At 38.3% G+C, this 14,540-nt stretch overlaps 3 protein-coding genes across 3 annotated transcripts in view; all 3 read left to right on the top strand.

The window, feature by feature from the left end:
* Positions 1-14,540, top strand: part of LOC148726453 (uncharacterized) — a 344,348-nt gene that overhangs the window by 106,460 nt on the left and 223,348 nt on the right. Inside the window, exon 8 of the mRNA XM_088727327.1 lies at positions 68-361. Within this exon, the coding sequence (XP_088583453.1) occupies positions 68-361 (294 nt within the window). The remainder of the gene's footprint in view (positions 1-67; positions 362-14,540) is intronic.
* LOC148726470 (uncharacterized) lies at positions 8,763-10,867 on the top strand. The gene has a single exon (XM_088727366.1). It carries the CDS (start codon positions 9,191-9,193, stop codon positions 10,862-10,864), a length of 1,674 nt encoding a protein of 557 aa, XP_088583492.1. The 5' UTR covers positions 8,763-9,190; the 3' UTR covers positions 10,865-10,867.
* On the top strand, positions 11,069-12,146 carry LOC148726469 (uncharacterized). The gene has a single exon (XM_088727419.1). It carries the CDS (start codon positions 11,069-11,071, stop codon positions 11,729-11,731), a length of 663 nt encoding a protein of 220 aa, XP_088583545.1. The 3' UTR covers positions 11,732-12,146.

The following is a 14,540-nucleotide window of genomic DNA, read 5'->3' as shown; positions in this document are numbered from 1 at the left end:
AATTAGTTACCATGAGTGTTTCGCTTTCATCAGAGGCAACATTTAAAAGAAACATTATTTTGCCCAGGTTTACCTGAGAAACCAACCATCACAAATACAGAGAGTGAAGTTGACAATGATTTCACTCTGACCTGGTCAGAAGTGGAGGCTAACAGCAGTAATGGCAGCATTAAATACCGTCTGGAATGGAGGAAACAACCCATGATAGGATCCACAGAACTGGTTCAACAGGGAAACATTGTGGAAACTCAGTACAAGATAATTGGTCTTGAGTATGGCGCAGAGTACGAAATGAAGCTGTTTGCTGTCAATAGACAAGGAGAGAGTGAGCCAGATGTCAGAACATTTAAGACAAAGAGTGGTATGTACTGTACATGTACATTTATTTAAACTTGTCACTTAATGTTTGGTGGAATTGTTGAAATGAAATAAATTAATAGTGTTGGGTCTTAAATCCAGTAATAGCACAGCTTTTACTTAAAGACAAAGAACTGAGAAACCTTGTGACAACAGGCTTAATACTCATGCTGTGGCTCTCATATAAGAAAAGAGAATGATTTGCCCAATATTTTTTCACTATGGTCACCTTTGATTTGTTTGTAAATGACATTGATATTAAAGTTGTGATTAAGTTTTGATGCTGGAAAGAGTAGTTTATCAATCTTTTATTGATGTTTCTTGTTGCATCAATTAATTGAATTTTTTTGTTGGTATTGTTTACCAGCCAATGATTTTGAAAATATATGCCTCTGAAAGCAAACACCTCAATGATCATGGCATAATTAAAAATCTTTTGTCTGAGTATTTTGATTCACAGATTACACCCAATTTGCTTTATTATACTCCTACATTTCAGTACCAATCATTATACTTGTTGTCTTACTTTGAAATAATTTGTTGAGTTTGGATATAATTAAAAACTGCTGAGGCCCTTATTGTGAACTTTATGTCATTATTTAATATTCCGACACATGTTTGCTGAGTACATAATTTTTTTCTAACTTTGCACCCTTTTCAGTGAATTTCCTAGGTGGGGGGGGGGGGGTAAAATTACTTCTCGATTTTTTTCAATCCCACCCCCCCCCCTCTCTCCCCCATACAAAAGAAAATCAGCAGGTGGCAAAGTGTCAGAGAAGTTATTCAAAAATAATAAAACCCACTGATTTATTCAAGGGGGTGCTATGTTGATAGGGAATTCAAATTCATTACACACACCAATTACTCTAGTCATAGTACATATTTCACTTTCATCAGAGACAAAATTGAAAAGAATCATTATTTCAAACAGGTTTACCTGAGAAACCAATCATCACAAATGCAGAAAGTGAAGTTTGCAAAGATTTTAGTGTGACCTGGTCAGAAGTAGAGGCTGACGACAGTAATTGCAGCATAAAATACCATCTGGTATGGACAAAACTACCCATGACAGAATGCACAAAATCAGGTGAACAGGACAACATTATGGAAACTCAGTACAAGATAATTGGTCTTGAGTATGGCACAGAGTATGAAGTGAAACTGTTTGCTGTCAACCAACAAGGAAACAGTGAGCCAGATGTCAGAACGTTTAAGACAAAGAGTGGTATGTACCTTTATTTAAGACTTCTCACTTACATTTGACACAATTGTTGAAATGAAATATCAAATAAATACTGTTGGGTCTAAAATCCAGTGACAGCACAGCTTTTAATTAAAGACAAAGAAATGAGAAACTTTGACAACAGACTTAGTATTCATACTGCAGCTCTGGTATAAAAAACAAAGAATGCTTTGCCCAACATTTTTACATTTTTTCACCATTGTCACCTATACTTGGTTGTAAATTGCACTGATTAGACTTGAATCTAATTTTTGATGCTGGAAAGAGTATCGTTTGTTAATGTTTCTTGTTGCATCAATTAATTGAATCTTTTTGTTGGTATTGATTATATTACCATCACTATTGGATGAGAACCTGTGAAAAACCTGGATAAAAAATGGATTTATGATGATGAGCGAGCGTGATGTCTAATAAATAAAATGGTTCTTTTCAGAGCCACCCGGCTCTTTTCAGAACCACCATATCTATAAGAGTCAACATTTTTTGTCTTATTTTGATATTTTTATCATAATCATAGGGAAAAAATCATGGGAAAACTTGTGTTTAACAGGATTTAAAAGTTCTTTGGATTTTCATTTAATTTTACCGTGTATACCCTATTAAAGCCCATTATGAGCAAAGTAAGATTTAATGATAACCACAGAAATTATTGCACGCTCATTGCCTAATTTTGATTGTCCGTAAGCAGACAGCTGACAAGTGAACTTATAACTTATGTGACGAGCAAGAACAGACAATTTGACAATTTGTTGTCATAAAAAACAAAATTGTCAGTTTTCAATGTGCTCTGTTATTGACATTATTGTCAAAATAGTCTGCAGATCCACAAGGCAAGTGGATCCCCAGCTTCTTTGACAATGTTATATATGATGAAATTTATGAACGATAACAAGACAGACACATGAAAACCAATTTCAATTTGTCAAAAAACAACGTATCAAGGCAAAAAAATATTTTCAAGATTGGCCCTGCCAATTGGGCCTGCGGATTTCAATGCATTTCATTTGGCAATATCCGCACAAATGAGACGACTGGTCTGGTTAATCAAAGAATTGCAAGATTTAACCAAATCCTGCAATTTCTTAGGTTGGTCTGAAAAGCCACATCTACAATTTGGCAACTCACATGTTTATTCACAGGTTTTAAAAGCAAAATTTCTTCAAATTTTGCTCACATGTTTTTTCACATGTCTTTTCACAGTTCTTAAAATTCACAGGTTTTTTCATAGGTTCTAAATTTTGTGATTTTTCACCAAAATTTAGCCCTTGCAAAATTCACAGGTTTTTTCACAGGGTGTTTCAGTGTCAGATAATATTTCACACGTTGTTCACAGGTTTTTCACAGGTTCTCATCCAATAGTGCATGCAGCCAACCATTTTGAAAATGCATGCCTCTGAAAGCAAACACCTCAATGATCATGTCATAGAATTAAAAATCTTTTGTCTGAGTATTTTTATTCAGAGATTGCACACAAATTATTTGCTTTACTATACTTGTACATTTCAGTACCAATCATTATACTTGTTGTCTTACTTTGAAGTAGCATGTTGAGTTTAGATATAACCTTGTGAACTTTATGTCATGATTTAATATTTTGGGATAGATGTTTATTGAGTACATTTTTTCCAACTTTGTACCTTTTCAGTGAATTTGCAAGGGGGGTAAGAATTACTTCTCCGTTTTTGCTGCCCCAGCCCCCTCTCTCCTCTACTTGAAAGAAAATCAGGAAGTTGCCAAATCTCAGAGTAGTAATTGAAAAAGCTAAAAAACCCACTTGTTTATTTAAGGGGGGTGTGCTGCTAGGGAATTTAAATTCACTACACACAGCGATGAATCTAGTTACAGTAAGTTTTTCACTTTCATCACAAACAAAACTCAAAAGAATTATTATTTTGAACAGGTTTACCTGAGAAACCCACCATCACAAATGTAGAAAGTAAAGTTGACAAAGATTTCACTGTAACCTGGTCAGAAGTAGAGGCTAATAGCAGTAATTGCAGCATTAAATACCGTCTGGAATGGACGAAACAACCCATGACACAATTCACAGAGCTGGTTCAACGGGGAAACATTGTGGAAACTCACTACGAGATAACTGGTCTCGAGTATGACGCAGAGTACGAAGTGAAGCAAGGAGACAGTGAGCCAGACATTAAAACATTTAAGACAAAGAGTGGTATGTACTGTACCTTAACTTTGAGTAGAATAGTTGCAAATAAAATAAATAAATAAATAGTTGGGTCCTAAATCCAGGAGTAACGCTGCTTTTCGTAAATCAAAGAATTGAGAAACTTTGTGACAACAGGTTTAATACCCATACCGCAGCACTTGTAAAAGAAAAGACAATGATTTCCCAAAATTTTTCCAACACGCTGAGTCCCATATTGTGAAATTGAAGTCATGATTTAATATTCTGGCATATATGTTTACTGTAAAAATTTTTTCAACTCTGTACCACCTCATTGTAGGCCAAATCTATACCAAACGTTTTCTGAAGCCTACCTGCAAGTCACATAAGTTGATCTCCCCTAAAAATTCTACCACCCTATCGTTAGTTTTACATGCATAGTTCCTCCTTTGCCAACTATGCCTATGATATCCACTTTTAGCACTCCTTCAACATTCCTTTAGGTAATGTCTCCTGCCTAGTTCCTCCCTGGGAATCCATACAAATTACTTCTGGATCTCTTCAACTCCACCTTCACTCTCCTCGTACTTAAAGAAAAAAAAAGAAAGAACTAGCGGGTCGCAAGGTTTCAGCGAAGTAATTAAAAAACTAAGACATCCTCTGGTTTATTCAAGGGGGTTGGGAAGGGGGAGGCCCTTTTCGCCAGGGAATTCGAATTCATTACTTACATCGATGAATGTAGCAACTGAAACGGTTTTTAACCAGATCTTTCACCTCGACTGTCCTACCAATGTAGATTAGAACGGAACCTATTGTCAAAGCATCTGTTTCAACATCTGTCGTTTGATGATGTGAATATTTCGTTAAGAGCCTGGTATTATTCAGGCAAATAGATTAACTTGACGGGGGCAAACGAAAGACTAATGTGTTGACAATTTTGTCGTCAATTGCAGATTTAGACTTTCTCATGAAGTTAGGTAAACTTCAAAACTTCGAAAATGGTTTTAAAGTATTCAAATTAAAAAATCTTCCCTTAGCACCACCTCGGCGGCCTTCTTGATCTCCAAAGTAGTGGCGAAGTCAGAAGGCTGTTTTAATTACAAATTGATGTTTAAGGGACATCCATTACCTAAATGTTCCGAATTGGTCACGAATCAGAAAAAGAAATCTGCTTAAGTGTAAACCAGATCAGAGATATCGTGCACTTGAGAGATCCTCACTGGCTTATATTTAAACTCAATGGAGTCCATCTTACCAGAGATTAAGAATTAGAAAAATCTGGTTTCTCAAAATTGACGGAAATATCTATTTCTGAAATTAGTTACGAGGGTTCTTAAGTGTGATGGAGTTTGAGAAATGTAGATTTTTCCATCTTTCATGGCTGTTAGTGACTTAACAGGACCGGTCAAGCGTCCTTAATGATACGTCACGCAACCCTTGTCAACCTATTCTGACAACACTCCACTCCCCTCTCAAGGATAAATTTTTCATGAAATCCATTGTTGTTGTTACAAACCTTATCAAGCGAAAGGGGGAGGGAGAGATTTGTTAACAATTATTACGAATTGCAACCTACCATTAATTCTCGTGCGATTTTATTGGATACCTAAGTTATCAGGCAATAACTCCCGTGTGCGTGGATATTTGTTCTCTGATTGTTTCCGTCAGAGAGAAACAAAGCTAGTGGAAAAAAAGCCTGCTCCAAAGTTTTCCCTTTTCATCTCTGGTTTTTTTTTTTTCTTTTTTTGCACACAAGAAAAACACACTCGTTTTGTTGAGTCCAGTGATAGGGGTATTAAAATGCTGGTCGCATATACTCATCCGCCGTCAGATCAACTCTGGCTTTTTAAAGAGTGGTTTTCGCGCGATATGAAAATTAAGAGTTACAAAATAAATAAACTCTTTTCTGGTTTGCTGACTGATAATGTTCGTGGCTCGGAGACTGTCCTAATGATGTTACATTTTCCCTTGAAACTTCGCTTCTAGGCCTTGTAAGATAGACTGAGGGCAAAGTTACCAAATGCCGATTGGCTGAGACAGAAGGCATTTTAAATTAATTTTGGTAGTTGCCCCAGGCAAGTACCAAAATTTAGAAAACGTTAAAATAGGTTACCTTTGCCTAAAATTTTTGATATCATTGCTGGCAAATGTTTTTCAACAGGATTGCTTTCATTCCTTTGACGTTGTTGTAGAAAAATAAAACTAAGTGAAAACTGAATTGGCTTTCAGCGAACGTGCTTAACAGCGTGCGTTATTGATCTTCTTATTAGATTTCTGGAAGCACCCGTGAAATTAATCCTTAATTTTACTCGGCTCTATGCGATTACCCCTGCAAATATTCACTTTTCAGACAGTAGTGGACATTGTCAGCCGATATACTAGCCGTCCGAAAGGGTTTGTTTCCCCTATGATATACCTGATTTTCAAGGGAGGAATAACGCTTTAACGAAACAACCTTTTCTATCCTTTGGATAGGGGTGGATTTCTCAACTGATCGACACAATAGACACTTTTCAAGCACTCGGCTGTTTGCTAGTTAATCTCCCTGTGCTGAATTCGATGGAAAGTATTTAAACTGCATTTACTCGTGTTCACATAATTAATAAGATATTTTCCTTCCCCTTTCGTTTCGCCGTAAGTCCCTACACAACAGCTTTAAAAGTTCAACCCTGTGGAGTAAGAATTCAGTAAAGTACACAAACTGTTCTCCTCGCGTTCTTGTTATTTATCAAATATTTTCTCTTTCTTATCCTTCAGCCATAACTGCTTACACTACAGCCTTAAAGACTTCCATTACAGACCAAACGGAGTTCCAACCCAAACTGCTAGCCTCTCACAACATTTCCAACGCAAAAACGGATGAAATATTCACTAATCTTCTCATACAACATGGAAGAAAAGGCCTCACCAGGAATGACGAGACATATTCAAGGAGTGAAGAGCTTGAGTGTTACGGAAAAGTCAGCGGTACTCCAGTTAAGCACTGCGATGAAATATTTCTTGGCACGAGTATTGATCAGGAGAATCCTAATTCTATTATTGTCGTTGGAAAAGCAGGGATTGGGAAATCTCTGTTTTGCCAAAAGGTGATTCGTGATTGGGCCAACAAAAAATTATTCCGAGCAAGAGAAAACATTAAAATTCCAGTTTTCAAATTTGCTTATTTGCTTACTTTCCGTCAATTGAATTTGCTTGAGGAAAAGCGTGTGACCTTACGCGAAATCTTAAACTTTTCTTCAATATTAGATGACGTTACATTTGAGTATATTGTAAGCCATCCCGAAGAAGTTTTAATTATCCTTGACGGCTATGATGAGTATTCTCAGCAAGATTACATCACTGGAAACTCGGGGAAAAAATATCACAATGACGCTAGATCTGAAATGCCGGTGGCCGCATTATGTTCAAAACTCATCAAGGGAGAAATACTGAAAGGTTCTGTCGTTGTTGTAACCTCGCGGCCTGATGAATCGGATAAGCTGGGAGGAATCCGTTTTAGACGGTACGTAGAAATTGTGGGATTTTCTTCACAACAGGTTAAAGAATACATTGAAAAGTACTTCAAGAAAAACGAAAATATGAAGAGCGCTGTGCTTGAACATGTCATGAAGAATGAGAACCTAGTCAGTTTTGCTCATATTCCTATGCTCTGTTATCTGTTGTGCTTCGAGATGGAGTATACTCTAAACGAAACAAGAAATCCTCGTGACCTTCCTGTCTCAACAACCGACATTTACACAAAACTTATTGATATTTTTGAACTTAAGCACTGCTCTGAGTCAGAATACAAACACAAAGAAATTCCTAACAAATTCAAGCCTCCTCCGGTCATCAAAACCACATTAGAGAAATTATCGAAACTTGCGGCAAAACTTCTGCTTGAAAGGAAGCCAACTTTTGATGAAAGCGAGATAGAAGGCGGTTTTGAGTTGGAAGAAGTCAACAAACTGAAAGGTAGCGGTCTTCTTTACTGTGGTCAGCCTTATAGGACTGGTTCGATCAGAATCACGAAACACTTCAGCTTCACACATCTCACTGTCCAAGAATTCTTAGCCGCCCATTGGTTTGTAAAGGAAAATTGTATTCCAGTCGAGAAATGCTCTGAAATGGTTTTCCAATTCATGGCTGGCATTTTGTCAAGTGAGGGAAAAGAGGAACTGATGGAAAAGTTGTTGACCAGTAGTCAAGTTTCAGGGAATGATACTGGATTTCTCAGAGCAAAGTGTCTGAGTGAGTATCAAGACAAAGAATTCGCTAAAACGTTTATCAGGAATCATCCGCAAGCGTTCAGTAGTTCAGACGGCGTCATGGATTTTGATGGTTTATCAGATATAGACAGCATTGCATTATCATTTGTGTTGGACATTATCAGTGAACTAAATAAAGAGGAAGCCAGAGAGGCACAAGACAAATGTTCTGATAAATTCGTCCCAGTTAAGAAGTTGAGACTTCTAGGTGCCCACCTAACAATGTCTGGAATGCAACGAGTCTGCAATTCACTGATCAATGAACACTCTCTTGTGTCTGAATTAATTATAGTAGAACCAGTCCTAAGAGAACCATTCAGGAGAGGACTATCAGTCACCGGTGTTTCCAGTCTATGTGAAGCTTTACAGCATCCAAGCTGTAAGCTAACCACACTAAATCTGTTGCGTAATAAGATCACTGATACCGGTGTTGCCAGTCTATGTGAAGCTTTACAGCATCCAAGCTGTAAGCTAACCACACTAGATCTGTATCGTAGTAAGATCACTGATACCGGTGTTGCCAGTCTATGTGAAGCTTTACAGCATCCAAGCTGTAAGCTAACCACACTAAATCTGTTGAGTAATAAGATCACTGATACCGGTGTTGCCAGTCTATGTGAAGCTTTACAGCATCCAAGCTGTAAGCTAACCACACTAAATCTGAGTTATAATAACATCACTGATACCGGTGTTGCCATTCTATGTGAAGCTTTAGGGACCGGTCATTATTTATCGCCTGGGGGGGGTCGGAGTATTTAGGGGGGGATCACATGGTTTTTTGAAGACCTTTAGGGGGGATCAGCCGTAATTGACAAGCATAATGGGGGGGATCAGACCAAAAAAAAAGGAATTTTAGGTCGCGCCAGGACCCCGGGTGATTGCATTTGTAAATACTTTGGTAGGATTTGCCGCTGGGACTCCCCCAACCATATATTCAAGACCACGTTCAGTTGTATTTTGTATTATATAAACTCTATTCTAGCCCAGACACAAAACCCAAACCCTTTTACAGACCCTCCATTTTGTAAAAAAGAATCACTATCGTAGTCTAACATACACGTTTTTATTCAGGCACGATCTAAATTAGAAAGGTAATCAAGATTTTGAGAATGGAATACTTACAATTGCTCAAAATTGTTTCATAACGTTTCAGTTTGTTTTATAGAGAATCGTAATCTAAAATCATAAACTTTCATTATTTTAATACGCGGCCGAATGAAAAAAACAACTAAAAAAGTGTATATGACAGAGTCAGATGACCTAGACAAATTATCCGGAGAAACAGAAAGTAACTGTAAATTCTTCACTTACGAAAAAGAGAGAGCAGAACATTTGAAATTAAGGATTGACAATTTGTTGCAGTTTTGCGAAGACACAGAAATGTCAGAGCACAATAGGGCTCTGTTTGCTAGTCAGATAATACCAGTCACGAAACGCATTTTAGATGCCATTGATGATCTGTTTAAAGAGGAAGTCGATTCCATGGAAAAAGATGCGAGAAAGGACAGGATTTTAAGGGTAACCAGTTCATGTAAACATGGTCTTGAAGTTCTCGGAGATCTCTGCCTTCCACCTGTAAAGCCACGATGGGCTGACCTTACAGATGCTGGTCCGGGCGTGGGAGTTTCCAACTACGAAGTTAGATTTCGAGACGCCGAGTTAGCAAGGGTTCACAATTCCGATTATAGAGTGCGATGTCATCGTTCGAGGGGCGACAGCGGGCAAGGTGAAGCCGAAAGAACAAACTCGGCAATTTCTGATGCTCTTGTGGATGGCGCAACTCTAGAGTGGGAAAAATATAGGAGATTTGAGGATCTTTCAGAAGAGGAAATCAAACAACTGTCTCTCCAGTCATACGAAGAGTACGAAAAGAAACGGATGGAGAAAAATGCCTGGTATGTCTGTAGTCAGGTAGCCGAGAGAATTGATGATGCCCCTGTCCTTAAAGATTACATCAAGAGCAAAGTAAGCGAGTCCCCTGATGAATTATTCTTTTTCAATTCTGTTTACCTCGACAACTATCGGGGTGCATCAGAACGAAACAAAGAGCAAGCGCCCGGTGCAGCATACTTCCGAAAGATCGAATCGTTTATGGAAGACCACTATATTCGTGGAGAACTTTTTATGGAATTCTGTCGTGATGCCTGTAAAGAGTCAAGAGAAGAAAGTTCCAATCTCTGTTCCTGGTGTTCTAACAATAGATGGGTCGGTCCAGAAACGGAAAGAATTCCGCAACCTGTACCAGATTCAAACAATCCTGGACATTTCATGGATATCTATCAGACGGAATCGACGGGCAGGACACCAGATGATTACCTTCCAAGAAAATGTATTAAAGATCTGTACGAGGAACATTCTGACAGTATCAGAAACGATCAGGATACCATGAAGAGCTTCTGCTCAAAATATAATGTGGAAGAGAAGCACGTCATTGCATATGTTAATCATTTGAAGGATATTGAGATCCGAAAGGACATCAGAACAAGAGCAGCTCAGGAGCGAAGAAGGCAAGAGGCCGAACGAACGTACAAGGACTTTCAATGGGATAACCTCATCGAGGGTGGCAAAGTTCAAAAGTTGCGGGTAAGAGAACTAGACCTGTATCTCAACAAGCATGGTTTGACGACTGTGGGTCGGAAACTTGACAAAGTGAAGGCCATTCGATGTCACTATTACCGACAGAATAAAGAGACTGTGATAACAGAAGAACTGTCGAGTGATGAAGATGACGTGGAATTCGAGGATGAAGAATCCGAAAGTGGAGTGGCAGAGAGCGACGATGACTATGTTTTCGTGGATTTGGATGAACAGCCTGAGATTGGCACTTCCTCGACAATTCAGTTCGTATCTGACGAGCAAATATTTACCGTTGTGGTTCAAGGTCCATGAGACGTAAGTACCACTATTAAAATATCACTTGCATATTCAAAAAGTTATTTGGCGGTGGCTGGGAGAAAAGGGGGGGGGGGGATCATGAAACTTTCCACTACCGATAAGGGGGGATCTCTAAAAAACCAGATACTCTACGGGGGGATCAGGTAAATGCTTCGATGTGACAACAAAAATACTCCGACCCCCCCCAGGCGATAAATAATGACCGGTCCCTTAGAGCATCCAAGCTGTAAGCTAACCACACTAAATCTGTTGGGTAAGGAGATCACTGATACCGGTGTTGCCAGTCTATGTGAAGCTTTACAGCATCCAAGCTGTAAGCTAACCACACTAAATCTGAGTGATAATGAGATCACTGATACCGGTGTTGCCAGTCTATGTGAAGCTTTACAGCATCCAAGCTGTAAGCTAACCACACTAAATCTGATTCTTAATAAGATCACTGATACCGGTGTTGCCAGTCTATGTGAAGCTTTACAGCATCCAAGCTGTAAGCTAACCACACTAGATCTGAGTTATAATAAGATCACTGATACCGGTGTTCCCAGTCTATGTAAAGCTTTACAGCATCCAAGCTGTAAGCTAACCTCACTAAATCTGTTTCATAATAAGATCACTGATACCGGTGTTGCCAGTCTATGTAAAGCTTTACAGCATCCAAGCTGTAAGCTAACCACACTAGCTCTGTGCAAAAATAAGATCACTGATACCGGTGTTGCCAGTCTATGTGAAGCTTTACAGAATCCAAGCTGTACGCTAACCAGACTAGATATTGAGTGTAATGATTGTATTAGTAAGTTGAAAAAAGAATCTCTTCAAGCCATAGTGGACAAATACAGACCAGGTTTTGAGCTTACAATTTAGAAATATAGCTATTTAAAGCACGTTCTGTAAAAGTGGGAAGCAGCGTCAAACTAATCTACATCATTAGCTTACAAGAGATCTCGCCAATTTATTTTAATGATCTTAATTTTAAGCTTAATCTTGAGAATGGAACAGTTACGAAATGGTTGGAAACAAAATATTTTGAATCATTACTGATCATAGTAGAACTTTATGGTAAAAGTCTCTCGTGAAAGCAGCTTTAAGCCTGAAAACGTTAATACTTTTTGTGGACTTGATTGTTTATTATTATAGGTACTTAAAGTAACTTTTGTAGGTCTTTTTTTCTGGGTCAACGAGAGTTACAAAGTACTTGAACTGTTATAGCTTAATGTGAGTGAAATAAAACGATGGTTGTAAATAGAATCGCATTGAATAAAGAATTTGTTGATAGGTTGCTCGCTGGGAATATATTGCTTCCTATACGTTTGGTTTGTCGGTTTAATTGCCTGAACCTTTTTACTCTCAAGATCTGATTGTAAATTCTCCCCTCTAGTTGATACATATTTCCTAGTCAATTAATTACGAGAATTTGGTGTTAGATTTGTAGTACTTAGTGTTAAATTCTCATTACCTGTTTGCCAGATAACATATGGATATCACAGGGAGAAGTTACATGTTAATCACTTCTGGCATTTTCTGAAAAAAGGCTTGTTTTCTTGCACTTACTCGATTTCGAACTCATTCTTGAGCCATTCTTGAACCGAGCCAATTATTGCAAAGATAGGTTGCGGGATTAAATTTTTTATTGCGTGAACCAAGCCAATTTATCGTACAGGTTTATGCCTTCAGTACTTTTTCGTTTTTCCATGCACCGTTTTAGGAAGTAAAACCGAAGGAGAGTGCAGATCACGGTTAAGTTGTTAAAGTGAGCGCTAACAGGAAGTTTTAATTATTTAATACAAAAATCGCTCTCTAGGCCATGGTGACACAGACTTCAGATTCCACGTTGCCCTGTATATGCTACGTAATAGATTGCAGATTACGTCAAAATGTGGAAAGGAAAAAAAGTTAGCACACTAGGCTCAGTCGAGTGTGTCACTAGCGGATGTGAGAACCGCTTCCAAAGGCCTTTGCCCTTAGTTCCCACCTCAGGCTCCACCCCTCCACCCAATTAAGTTAGTGACGAGCTTTTGTTCGGCTTAGATAACAATCAAGTATCCTGCATGGTCCTGGTCGATTATCTAAAGGCTTTCGACATGGTGGACCATAAGCTATTGTTGCGCAAGTTGGAGCTGTACGGTATAGTCACCCGGGAGCTTGCCTGGTGTCACTCTTATTTGTCGGATCGGAAGCAAATTGTCCGTGTAAATTGGAGTGAGTCAAGCGAAGCTTTGATGTTGCATGGAGTCCCTCAGGGCAGTATTTTAGATCCTTTATTTTTCATTTTGTTTATTAACGATTTGCCCTTGTATAAAAGTGCTCAGTTGGACCTTTACGCAGACGATATGGCTGTCAACGCTTTTGCGGATGTGAAAAACTTAGCCAATTTAAGTTCCTCACTAAATAAGTCTCTCTGAAATTCAATTTTGCGCTTCAGCAAATAACCTCCCCTTAAATGAAGACCAGACTAAAGTACTCACGATCACTGGGAAAAGATGTGTGGCTGACATAAATGGAAGTGACATAGTTGTTACTGTAAACGGAAAACAGCTCAATAATGTGGATTGTGCTACCTTATTAGGAGTAGAAATTGACAGCAAATTGTCATTTAATGAACATATTGAGAAAGTATGTAAAAAGATGGCCTCTAGAATCGCAATACTGCGTAACATTCGAGCCTGTTTACCTCTTAAACAGCGACTTCAGTTTTATAATAGCATTATTCGCCCTGTTATGTCTTACGCCAACGTGGTTTGGGCAAATTGCGACAAAGAGTCGCTTTATTGGGTCTTAAGATTGCAAAAACGTGCGGCACGAGTTATTTCTTATGCCGATCGCACGACACCATCAGTTGCTTTGTTTAACAAGCTAGGTTGGATTCCGTTTTATGAGCAACATAAGATAGGTCAATGCATAATAAGGTATAAGCGAATTAATGGGTGTTTGCCGAATTATCTTAATGAACACCTAATTTTGAATAATAAGCGGCACTCCCGCAACACTAGATATTCAAGCATTACTGCTGTTTGTCCTAAATACAAAAGAGAATCAGAGAGAGGACGCTCTTTCGCTGTTTCGGCTACAAAACTGTGGAATAGTACTGAAATTAGGAAACTAGATTCTAAAGCATGTTTTAAAAAGAACATGTTTGCCAAGATTTTTAAGGAACAACAATGTTTGCATCATTTTACTATTTAATAATATCTTCTTAATTGAATCTTGTCTTATTTCAAATGCTTATTTTAAATGTTTACATATTTTAGCTTAAATGTTTATCCGATTATATAGTTGTGTAATCTGTGAGGGCCACAAGTTTATAAGCCTCTGGCTATTAAGTGCTACCCTCTTTAAATAAAGGCTTTCATTCATTCGTTCATTCATTCATTCATTCATTCACCCCCAACAAAGGGAAAGGCCCTGGGAACGAGGTTGACTAATGTGACTGTAAATAATGGCATAAGAGTGGCCTAATGCAATTATTCTCACTTTGAATTCATTCCCGATCGATCCTGTCCATGTTTTCTTTTCTTGTCGGCACGTTCTTTTCCTTTCTTGATTTTTCCATGGGACATTAAACCCTCAGGTCAGTATTTTAGGAAAAGCCGTCAGTGATTAGGAAAAAGGAGAAATTCTTCAATACTGAATGAAACAAGAAAGAGGGGCAAAATGTGAGGGCGAGCAATGACTG

Source organism: Stylophora pistillata, chromosome 7 (assembly GCF_964205215.1).
Source record: "Stylophora pistillata chromosome 7, jaStyPist1.2, whole genome shotgun sequence".
NCBI lineage: Eukaryota > Metazoa > Cnidaria > Anthozoa > Scleractinia > Pocilloporidae > Stylophora > Stylophora pistillata.
Note: the sequence above shows the minus strand (reverse complement) of the source record. Positions and strands in the feature narration are given on the sequence as shown.